This window comes from Panthera tigris, chromosome D2 (assembly GCF_018350195.1).
Source record: "Panthera tigris isolate Pti1 chromosome D2, P.tigris_Pti1_mat1.1, whole genome shotgun sequence".
Taxonomy (NCBI): domain Eukaryota; kingdom Metazoa; phylum Chordata; class Mammalia; order Carnivora; family Felidae; genus Panthera; species Panthera tigris.
Window position 1 is genome coordinate 47,390,340 of NC_056670.1, and position 12,140 is coordinate 47,402,479.

Sequence of the window (12,140 nt, forward strand, 5' to 3'; positions counted from 1 at the left end):
TCAGGAAATGAGGAATTGTGCCATAGGAGATGAGAGATGTGTGTGTAAGAGATGGGATAGTGTGTGTGAATGAGACGGATGGTGTGTAAGACTCTAGTCAGTGGCGGCTGTTAAATTATTGCTTCATGACCAAAACCACAGCTAAACCTCAAGACCATCACTCACAGGAAAGATGACCATTCTGACAAAGAAAGCCACCACGCACCCCCCCCCCGCCCCCCCGCCACCTCCGGAGGTGGCAAGGACTCCCAGGCAGAAGCTGTTCCCCTGCCAGAGGGCTACTAAGTCCCTTCCAGTTCTAGGATTCTGTGGCTTTCAAGGTTCTTTGATTCTCTGATTTGAATTGTGAAACCTATAGCCCCTGAAGCAATATAAGTCTATCCAGAAATTAAGTCTACAAAAGAATACTGCTCTGTGTGCATGCATGTGTGAGTGTGTGCCTGTGTGGGGGCATGTGTTGTCCTTGTCAACTGTCCATGTGACCAGGTAGTGTGCTGGGGCCAGGGCAGGGTCAGGGCGAGGGGGTTGGGACCACCTGCTATGGGGCGTGGGACTCCCAAGGGATGTGAGCCTGGCAGGTGGCTCCAGAGTCAGGTAGGCAGGATGTGGGGGCTGGCAGGTCTGTCCACAGATGGCACAGACCATCCCTCTCTAGCTGGGCCCCAAGGCAAGCTGAGCAAACAAGACGTGGTGACCGGAAACAGAATGCCACCTAGACACCTGGGGGGGGGGGCAGGTGTCAAGGGCCCCGCTATCCTGGATCTGGTGGAAGAGGTCAAGTGACTGGAGAGCAAGGGCCATTCCTGTCCCTTAAGTCCCTGCAGGTGATCCAAGAGGAGGTCTGGGGAGAGGGTGAGGGCAGAACCAGGAGACACTCACATTTCTAATTTGAAAGTTAAAAATTCCATCCATTTTCTCCCTTCTTTTTCTGTTCTGATACAAGGTTTGCTTCTTCCTCCAGTTTCCTCACCTTTGCAAGGTGGGTGACAATTTGATGACCGTCTGTGTAAAGCATCTCTCACAAAGCCTGGCCCACAACTGACCTCCTGCTCAGAGGGAGTTCTTTCCGTTAGTGATATCGATGTTGAAAATATGGATACGTTCCCAGCCCCTGAGCATTGAGAAGTATCCTCCTCAATCCCTCCTCTGGCACTGGTCACGAGAGTTTCCATAAATGCCCAGGGAAGGGAAGAAATCGTTTCGCAGAGGGCAGCCGATTTCGCCATGGGCCCGGCAGACAAGCCCGGAGATCGTGGCCTGTGGGCTGGCGAGCACTGGCCAGCAGAAAGTGGTTTCCGCTTGACAGAGGGTGACCTGGCCATTTGAGCTGGCCCTGGCCAGCATCACCAGACAACCCGGTCCTACCTCGATCTCCTGCTCCAAGGTGAGGTTCCTCTCCAGGCTGCACTCCACCATCTCCGTGGTCACAGGGAACTTCTCAGGCAGCTTCGTACAGCGCTGGATCATCACCGGGTTGCAGCCATTCAGGAACTGGTAGCCAAACATGAGGTCTTCCTGCCAGTGCTTCATGACTCGCTCTATTGGGGAGAAGATCGTGGCCCTGCCTGAGCTCCGAGTGGGGGCAACCCGGGCTGCAGCCCTCCTGACCCTGGCTGAGGGCCAGAGTCGCTGCTGGGTCCTTTCTCCCAGGTGTTTGCTGCACAGCTGGTCAACCTGGAACTCTGCTTGCTGTGCCCAACTGCTTGGCCACTGGGTCAGGCCATGGCACCACCTTGTCTTCCCTGAGCTGCCCTTCGCGGCTCAGAAGGTTCCGGAGGAATCCCTTTCTCAAGAACAAAACCAAAAATGGGCAAATGGGATCACATCAAATTAAAAACCTTCTGCACGGCAAAGGAAACAGTCCACAGAGTGAAAAAACAACCTGCAGAATACAAGACACTTGCAAACTGCACATCTGATAACGCATCATCTCCAAAATCGGTAAAGAACTCCTACCTCTCCACAGCAAAAAAAACCCTGATAACCTGATTAACAAATGGGCAAAGGACTTGAACAGACATTTCTCCATAGAAGACATAGAAATAAATGGCAGGTATATGAAGAGATGCCCGATGTCACGAATCATCAGGGAAATGCGTTTCAGAACAATGAGATATTGCCTCACACCTGACAGGATGGCTGTTATAAAAACAGAAGACAACAGGTGTTGGTGAGGACACGGGGAACCTGGAACCCTTGTGCATGGGTTGGTGGGAATGCAAAATGCTTGGCCGATGTGGCAAACAGTAGGGTGGCTTCACAAAAAATTAAAAATAGAACTTCTGTAGGATCCAATGATCCTGCTTCTGAGTATTTATCCCAAATAATTAAAATCAGGATCTGGAAGCGAAATCTGCACTCCCATGGTCACCGCAGCACACTTCATAATAGCCAAGATGCGGAAACAAACTAAGTGTCCATTTACAGAGGGACAGATAAAGGAAGTGTGTTGTATACATATGATGAGATAGCATTCAGCCTTAAGAAGAAGAAGGATATTCTGCAATATGAGATGAACGTTGTGGGTGAACGTGGAGATGACATTATGCTGAGTGAGATCAGCCGGTCACAGAAAGACAAATATCACACGATTCCACTCACATGTGCTGTCTAACACAGTCAAGCCCATAAAATCAAGGAGTGGGCTGGTGGCTGCTGGGGCCGGGGACGGGAAATGGGGAGATACGGATCAGTGAGTGTAACATTTTAGTTAAGCAAGATGGATACGTTCTAGAGATCTGCTGTACAACATTGTGCCTCTGGGGAAAAAGGGACTCAAGGCCTTCCACCCCGGATGGAGGGAGACGGAGGGGGATGGAGGGGAGCAGAGGCGGGGGAGTCTTGGGGAGGAGTCCACAAAGGCAGTTTTCACCTGGTGCTTACTTCAATACCCGTCCCTCACCCATCATTCCCATTTCCTTATGTTTCTGTTGCCGTGTTTTCCTTCCGTGCTATCCCTGGCAAGTACAGTGCTATTGCTTCACCAAACACATCCTGCTCCAAGGGGACCCAAAGTCGCTTTCATGCAAATCCTTAAAACACAAGCTACGTTCTGCCTTTACTCTGCTCAGAAGCGCCACAAATGGCCGATTCATGTAAACACAAAGCTCTGATATTTCTGAGACTTGATGAAGCGAGGGTGAGGGTGCTCAGTCTTGAATGTCCAAAAGAGGAGAAACCTCTGGGCAGGAGGGTGAAGGCAGTGAACGCGGGACCCGGGGCACGGGGGCCCAGCCTGTCGGAGAGGGGCAGGACAGCCCTTTCCAGTTCCCAGGCAAGTCTCCCCAGCACCACGAGAGACCCCAAAGGCACACTCACCCGAAATAGTGTTGCTGATCTTGACGAAGATTTTCTCGAAGTCGGCAAAGTCGCTCCAGGAAGACTGGAACATGTGCATGAAGCGGTTGATGAACAGGTTCTCCATCCTGCAGACCAGGAGACAGCGTCCCCACTGGCACTCGCTCTGGCCTTGCCCCCCTCTGCAAAGCCCCTTCATATTGTGGTCTCATGAGGCCTCTAGACACCTCCTGGGCAGCAAGGAAATGAACCCAGGGCAGCTCTGAGGGGGCAGCTTTGTGGAACCAGGACAGAAGCAGGTACCTACACCAATGCTCTCCCTACGGCATCTCCCCTATGAAAGAGACTGGCCGCTGCCCTCGAGAACTGTCCACAGTGCCTCCTGTCCCGTCCACGCCTGCTTTCGTCCATGCCTTCATTCATTCACTCATCAAACTTTTGCTGCCCCCCCCTCGGTGCAAAGCGTCCAGGCACAGAGCGCCGTTATCTCCTCTGCAGCTGCTCTACCTAGTCCTCTGGGGTTTGAGGGGATGAGGGATTCCATCGAGCGTATCCTTTGCTTTCTGCTTAACTCTGGCTCTGTGCCTGGTGCTGAGGGAGATAGTTTTCCAAATGCTCGTTACACAGGATAGCAAAATAAGCCAGGACAGGAGCTTGATGAATTTAAAATGCAGGCTGCAGGTACTCAAGAGTGAGATCTGAGTGGCCTGAGCAATCCCAGGGGCTGGCTGGAGGAGGCGACTGTGGGATGGGCCTGGGGAGAGTGAGAGGTGTCCCAGACCTCCCTACTAACTCAAGCAAGATGGAGGACAGAGGCTAGGGAATTCTGGCCAGTGCTCATGGGACACACTCTGCCTTAGTTTCTCTCTCTCGGCCACACCCACCGCTGAGGATACCAGGCAGTTATCGTGTCTCTTCCCCACTGTCAATGTTCACTGTCCACTCCTCCAGAGTCCAAGACTCCTACCTGTATGTCCTCGCTTGGGGCTTTGCATGGAATACCCAGTGCCCCTTTTGTCACCTCCTGAGCCTATGGGGTGTCTGGAGGGCTCGCCTGGAGTACCCCCAACAACTCCTTTGATCTCAGGGAAGTCGCCCCTTCCCCAGACCGGGCTGCCTGTGATGCTGTGTCTGCAGTGCTGATGGCAGATTAAGTACAGTAAACACGAATACCTGAGTCTGCCTTAGTCCCCTGGAGGGCAAGGGCGAGTCTGTGTTGCTCAGTGCTGAGCCTAGACCTCCAGGTGCTCCGGTGGCTCAGGCAGCAGGGATCACTGAGCAGGGCAGTGCAAATACCTGGGGCAGGGGACCAAGCTGGCCGGCGCCAGGGAACTCCCCCTTCCTATCCACCCACCTCCCAAGCAGAGCCCAGCCCCTCCCGGAAGCAGTACCCCTAACCCGTGCAGGCCCGGGGAACCTCCTTGGACTCACTACTTGGGGGACGAGGGGGATGGGGGAGGTGCTGGCTGGGGCCCAAGTGCTGTCACAGAAAGGCTCAGGAGTCCCAAAGCCACCGCACACCTTTGCCAGCAGAATCAAAAGACTGAAGTTTGGGTGTTTTGTCCAGAGTCCACCTGGCTGATGGGGACAGATGGCTGTCTCATTGCAGGCGAGGCATCAGGGAGCATGCATGAGGGCGGCAAGTCTTTGTGACTGAGTGCAGCGACTTGGCAGATAAGCAGGAAACTCAGGGGGCCCCTCCCAGCCCTGCCAGACATGGAAAAGGCACCCGAGGCAGAACATGACATGCCTTTATGACTCCCCTCCGCATCCCCCCTCAGTCTCACAAATGCCACCCTGGGACCCCCTAGGAGCCCACACTGCCCAGGAGCGAGCCAAGGGGCCATGAGCCTTGACTTCTCTGTGAGTTGGATGACCCAGCTGCCTTGCAGGCTACTGACAGGCTGAGTCCTTGGAAGGTGCTGGAGTGCAGCCTGGGTACAGTGGCAGACACAGCAGGTGCTCAGCACCCCAGGGGGCTGGAGAATGACGCTGGTGTCTTCCTCTAGGCTGGTGTCTTCGACCCTTCTACCCCAACCCCTCCCCGGGAAGGAGGACCTTTTACACACGTGCTTGTTTTTTGTGTTTTGGGGTTTTTTGGGGGGTTTCCCCCCCACATGTTTATTTTACACACTTGCTTTTGTGCCTCACCACCGCTAGGCAGGCCCCCAGGGAAGCTTCTTTCAGACTTGTTGCCCCTTCCTCCTCCACCTGCCCCCGTCGGCTGAGCCTCCTGGCACAGAACCACTGTTAAACTAGAGGAACAAACGTCCCTGTGACACCCACTGTCAGATGGAAAAGGACTCATCTCTGAGGGAGGAGACGCCTTCCCAGGCCTCTACAATCCCGGCAGCCCCAGCCCAGCCCAGTACGAGATGGTGCCCAGGAAAGAGGTCCTCGGCCCTGGGGGATCTTGTGAGGAACCAGGGGTGAGTCACAGCCCCATGTGGCTCACGGTCTCCCCAGCTGGGTCTCTCTGACTTCAAAACAGAAAGCTGCCACTGACAACACGGTGGGGTGTGGCAGTACTCGGAGGAAGCCAGAGACTCAGAAAGAAGTGGAATTAGGAGGAGAATATTTGCATGTCATCTACAGGCAAAACATTTCCACATGCTTATCGCAACAGGGATACCGGGGCTTCAAAGGTCTGTTACGGCACGAAGAGGACCTGCCCAAAAGAGGGCGCCTGGCTCACACAAGGTCACACAGCCAGGCGGGAAGGTGCTTGCTCTGAGGCAGGACAGGGGAGAGCCCTCGCCGCCTCTGCTTCCCCTGCCCCTTTCCTTCTAACAGCTTCTCCATTTTCCACTTCACAGTTTGGCTGTTTGGAGTTGGGGGCAAAGCTTCCTGAGGAGGGCTAGCCGCGTTCCAGGCAGAGCAGGTGGCCCGGAGGACACAAGCCACCGGAGTTATCCAGAAGTGGCACGGAAACGACTGCCCCGAGCTGGAGGTTCAACGGGGAGGGTGTCTCTGGCGACCTCGGCCACAAGTTTGTTTTCCGCAGGCGGGACCGGGTTTAACCATGGGCACAGTGGCACGCTATGGCGTGGGCTGCGGGGATGCAGGCTAGCGAGGCTCTGGGTCTGCAGGTTCTATCAGGAACTGTCCATGCACAGGGGACTGCCAGGCACTGGTCGGGGGCCGGACCAGGGAGTCTCAGAACCCCCGACCCAAGTGTTTGTGTTTGGACACAAATCTGCATGGGGCTGGGAGTCCCCGACAGATGGCAGCTGAGATGGTGCTGGCCAGCACAGGGGTTAAGGGCCCGGCCTAAGATCCAGCCCCATCGCCTCCCGGCCACGTGGCTCTAGGCGAGTCCCTAATCTTGCTGTGGCTCGGTTTTCTCATCTATGAAATGGGCACATGACTGCCCCACCTCGCAGGGCTGACATGATGTACAGAAAACACTGGTACAAAAAAGAATTCCACAAACATTAGCAAGTCGTGCCATAATTATCACTCACTGTTAATATTAAAGGCTGCAGCCTTAGGTACTGGCGTTCTGGGGGACCAGCAGACAAGTCCAAAATCCTGTCTGCAGCACAGCTTTACCCTCTTCCTTCCACTGGGTCTTCCTCTCTCATTCACTCATCCTCTTTCTTCCTTCACACCCAATTCACGGAAGAATCCTCACCTCCTTCCTGGTCTTTTCTTCCTGTCCTCTTTGTCCCCGGAAAGTGCTCTCATCCAGGGCACTGGTGACTTCCTAGCGGCTGCATCCGAAGGGCCCTACAGCCCTAACCTCCCCCGATCTCTCTAGTGCATCTGACAACCAGCTCCTTTCTTCTTGACACTAAAGTGCTGAGCCTCTTGGACCACCACGGTACTTTCCCCCTCTCCCCTTCTCAGGTAAAGGCTGGGCTCCTTGCCCACCTTCTGACCATTTCCCCACACAGACCTCTACTCTGGTCCCTCTGGCTCACCAGAATTCTCACTGCCTAAAATGCCATCCCCTCTACTCCTCCAATCAGCATAGTAAACTCCTATGCATCCTTCAAAACCCAGGTTGGGCATCTTCTCTCTTGGAAAGCATATTTCTAATGCAGTCCCCCTCCCCCCCTGCCCCGAGTTACTTCCTCCCCTGCACTCCTTTCCTAAGGAATAGCTACTCCATGCTATTATGATGAACTATCCACAACTTGGTCCCACTATACTGTGAATTTCTTGGAGCTGGACCAAAGGCCACTTTTGATTCCTCTCTGCCCGACCCCGCCAGGAGCTCAATAAGCATTTGTCAAAGGAGGAGCGGGAGTGGCTCCTCCAGCCCTGCTCCCATAGGGGTAGAGGAAGCCCAGCAGAGCTAGCAAATGGGCAGTGGCAGTGCCTGAGGAGGCAGCTCTCCAGCCGGCTCCTGCCTCGGGCTCAGGAATGAGGAGAAAGTCCTCCCTAGCATCCAGAATGGAGACACTCGAGGGAACTCACCTAACGGTGTGCCGGACAGCACCGTGGGGCCACTGCAAACGGGAGCTCACTTAAATCTCTTAATTCTAGCAGCTAGACCTCATCAGTCTCATCTTACAGAGAGGAAACCGAAACAGCTCTCCCAAGATGACAGCTAGAGTTTGAATCAACCCTGGTTGCCAGGCTCTAAATGAGGCAACCTTTTGCTTTAAAGGGTAACAAGTGATGGGTTGATACTTGTTACTGTAATTTTAATAGATGAGTAGATTTTTTTTTTTCCCAGGAAAGCAAAGTACAATCACTCGCTGCTCTGAGTCAGGTCCAGAGACCAGCACGAGGGCTTGCTGGGAATGCAGACTCTCTCCCCACTCAGACGCCCTGATCAAAACCTGTGTCTACCAATGTCCCACACAGATCCACGTGCATGAGACTGCTTGAGAGAAGGTGTTTGGACTCCTGTTCCCTCACTGGGCAGCCTGGCTGATTGCTTGTCCTTACCACCTTAAGCAAGGATGGCTTGGGGCAGCTGCCCAGTGTCCGGGAGGAGCTCAGCTACTGTAGAATGAGCCTTGCAAAAACAGCCACATTCAGTTAAAACTCCACCTTCCCTTACTGAGTTTGTTTCATGGCAGGAGTTGGCATTTTATTTTTCTAGTCCTGGGGCAGGCTTGAGGTAGACGTGGGGGAGGGGCACAAGAAAAGAAAAGACAGGGACCACTGGTACTGAGAACAGTTCCAGGGTCCAGGCATACAGTAGGCACTCCATAAATGCCAGTGGAGCTAACTAAAGTGAAGAGCTGAGAAGGACACAGGGGAGTGAGGAAATAAGAAGGGGAAAGGTCCTCCTCCCTCCTGTGCCCTGTGGGACACCTGCTCCGTGGGGTCTCCTGCCCAGAAAGGCAAGCCAGTCTGAGGAATTGGGAGAGCACAGGGACCTTAAACAGATTTCTTTACACCAGGATTGGTCAAGGCCTAACAGTCCTGGAGAGCAGGGGTTCTCAGTGGTCCCAAGACCTACAGCATCAGCATGCATGGGACCTTGTTAAAAATGCAGATTCTTAGGCCCTGCCTCAGACCCCCTGAATCAGAAACTCTGGAGGTTGGGCCCAGAAATCCAGATTTTTAACAAGCCGCCCCCCGCCCCCCGAGAATTCTGCTGCAAGCTACGGTTTGAGAACCACTGCTGAAGACGTTGCAAGGTCTTCCAAAGTAATCTGACGGCCGAACACACCCTTTTTTAGGGAAACCATACTTAATGTTTTGTTATGTCTTCTTTTATGATCCTTTTTAAAAAAATTTTTTTTAAATTTATTTTTGAGAGAGTGCAAGCAGGGGGAGGGGCAGAGAGAGAGGGACAGAGGATCCAAAGCAGGCTCTGTACTGACAGCACAGAGCCTGGTGTGGGGCTTGAACTCACGAACTGCGAGATCATGACCCGAGCCAAAGTTGGACACTCAACCGACTGAGCCACCCAGGCGCCCCTTTTATGATCCATTTTTAACAACAACAACAACAACAACAACAACAACAAAATGCTACTTTAGCAAATATAATTAAAATTCCCCAGGTTGTCTGCCTTTTAGGTGGGAGGTTGCCCCCCCCCCCACATTTCCCCAACATATTTATCTTCCAATGGGACGCATGTCTGATTGTCTAACAAAATTTGATAGAGGTAAACAGGGTTGATATATAGACGTCCAGACATCAGTTAGAAGGAGGACATACACGGCTTTTAAAATTTCCCAGATCAGGCGCTTTTGGGTAGCATTTGTGAAGTTAACGGAAGAACACTATTTTCTATGAGTGCTTTGGTCACGTGGAGCCGACTTGTTTCTGAGCTGGGGTGACACTAAGAGGGCGTGGGGTCTTCTTCCTGCACAGAACCCATCACGGCTTTGGTTTCTGGAGAAACGAACGGCCCCACCCCAGGCCTCACCACCCTGCTCCCCCTCTTCCCTCCTGCCCTGGAACTCTGCCCCATCCACTCATCCCCTCTATCCCCTCTAGGCTCCTGACCTTCTTCATCTCAGACACCTGATCCCTTCTTTTCACCACCAACTCCCCTCAAGGAGCTGCCGTACATGTGATTTTGCCTGGTCTCCAAACAAGCTGCAGAGACTTGTCTAGGGGGCCGGGAGCAGGGGGTAATGGGGTTACAGCTGTCAGACCACACTCCCCCCGGCCCCTCCCTGGCACAAAGCCTCTGACCCTTGGCCCTGAGCCTGGACGGCACCTCCAGAGGCTGCTTGGGGCTTTCAACCTCAGCAATGCGCCTAAGCTGAACTCATCTACCCCCTGCTTCTTCCCCACCCCAGCTTCCCTTTTTTTTTTTTAAGTTTATTTATTTATTTTGAGAGAGAAAGAAAGCACAAGTAGGGGAGGGATAGAGAGAGGGAGAATCCCAAGCAGGCTCTGCACTGCCAGCGCCGAGCCCAACGTGGAGCTCAAACTCAGGAACTGTGAGATCGTGACCTGAGCTGAAGTCGGTTGCTCAACCGACTGAGCCACCAAGGTGCCCCCACCCCCTCATCAGCTTCCCTTTGTAATGATCACTCCATTTGCCCAATAACCCAGATGCACACGTCAAGGATGCCCTGGGTGCCCCCCTCAGTCTCTCCCCATTTTGATGAATTCCAACGGGATCCCGGGTCCATCCACACCACATCCTGCATTCTTCCCTACTCTCCCACTCCCCATCTTCAGTCAGCCCCTTCCCCACCTCTGGGCTCTCTCATCGGGCCCTCAAAGGCTGCCAGGCCACACTTCTGCAACGTGGCTCTGACTTCTCGCCTGTCTCCCTGTTTCTCACTGAGCACTGCAAATGCAGGTCCAGAGCAGTCCATGAAGGCTGTAACAGTGCTCCCCCCAGCCCCCAGGAAGATGTCTGTGCTTACGAAGAAGTGTCCCTGTGACTTTGGGGAGAAGGACGCTCCTTCAAGGAGCTGCCTCCACCTGGTCTCATCTGGCAGGAAATGCACAGTGGGTAAGGGTCGAGCACCTTGGTCTTGACACCAGGCTGGTCACCTCTCCCAGAACTCAGTCATATTTCTGCACTGTTCTACCTTACCAGGAAGGAAGCTCTTTTTCTCAATTTCCTTTAAAGGTACATTCCCTTATCAGCCTGCCAACCTCCTGCAATCGAACTCCGGGGCTGCAAACAGTGAGTAAACATACAAGCTGCTCCTGCTTTGATGCCCCCAGGAAATGTCACAACTCACTCGCTTCTGTGAGCAGGCCCAGCCACAGCTGACCTCTGCCCAGAGCTGACCCTGCCAGAGCATCCTTGTCCCATCCCTCTAGGCCCCTGCCTGTGTGCCTGGCCGGTGACAAGGCCAAGTCAGATGCCCTTCTACTGTGAAGCCTTCCTGGACTCCGTGACAAGGTAACACCAGACAGAGTGACGGTCCCTCTATGAGTCCTTGAGGGGAGAGGCCGATCTGAGGGCAGGTGCTCAGCCAGGTCCTGGATGGCCTGACCCCATTACCAAAAATGGATGGAAATTAATGCTGTTTTTAGGGAGAAACTTCTCTGTGCAGGGTTGACACATGGCCCCATTATATTCTCACAACAACCCCGAGTAGGAGCTGTGGGTGAGACACTGAGGCTCAGAGATGTTAGCTTCCCAAGATCACCTTCCACTGGCCTAGAGCCCTCTCCCATGCACCCCTCATCTCCCTGGGGTGGGGGTGGGGTGCTTTGAGCTACCTCCCTGAGGTCTAGTCCCCTTGGCTCAGGCTGTGCTCTCCTCGAATGCAGGGACACATCTCTTATCTCCTTCTTAGAACCTCATGGTCCTTAGCCAGCAGAAGTGAGGCTTAGCTGATGTGACCAGCTGTGCTGTACCAGGAGGGGCTGAGGGCCCATTTCAAGATTTCCTAGCTGTGTTCCTTCCAAACAGTCCATAGCTCAAGGGGCCAAGTTACACGGCAGACATGGAGAAAGGTGGGTCGATGTGTCATTGGAGAAATGGTGGTTTGTGTGGCCAGTGCTGGGGAGCACAGGGGAGGAGACCTCACTCAGGCCTAGGGGCTTCTGGAGCTTCTTGGAGAAGGGTCACCTCATCCAGGTCCTTAAAAATGAGGAGTTGGATTTCTCCAGGCCAAGAAAGGAAGGATGGTGTTCAAGGTGGAGGAAATAGCTCATGCAAAGCAAGGGCAAGAAGATGCCCTGCAAACTGGTGCTGGGCGCACATGGCTAAAGTGTCCCCTGTATCTGGGGGCAAGGGAGAGGGCAGGGGAGCTGGGCAGAGAGGTCTGGACTCTCGCCTGTAGTTGGGGTAATCACTGAGGGATTTTAGATGGAGGAGTAAAAGAATGAGATTTGCCCTTATAGAAGGAGCCTCCAAAAAACTGTATGTGTGCTTGAGAACGAACTTCCAATTGCTGTGTGGGATGGATCCTGGGGAAGCAGGTCGAAGGATGTTCCTGAATGTCCCAGGGAGA

The 12,140-nt window shown here is 53.6% G+C and overlaps 1 protein-coding gene across 1 annotated transcript in view; it reads right to left on the reverse strand.

Moving 5' to 3' along the window:
* ALOX5 (arachidonate 5-lipoxygenase) overlaps positions 1 to 12,140 on the reverse strand; it is a 50,143-nt gene that overhangs the window by 14,105 nt on the left and 23,898 nt on the right. The window contains exons 5-6 of the mRNA XM_042960271.1: positions 3,319 to 3,425; positions 1,366 to 1,538 (exon numbers count right to left, since the gene is read on the reverse strand). Coding sequence (XP_042816205.1) covers positions 1,366 to 1,538; positions 3,319 to 3,425 — 280 coding nt within the window. The remainder of the gene's footprint in view (positions 1 to 1,365; positions 1,539 to 3,318; positions 3,426 to 12,140) is intronic.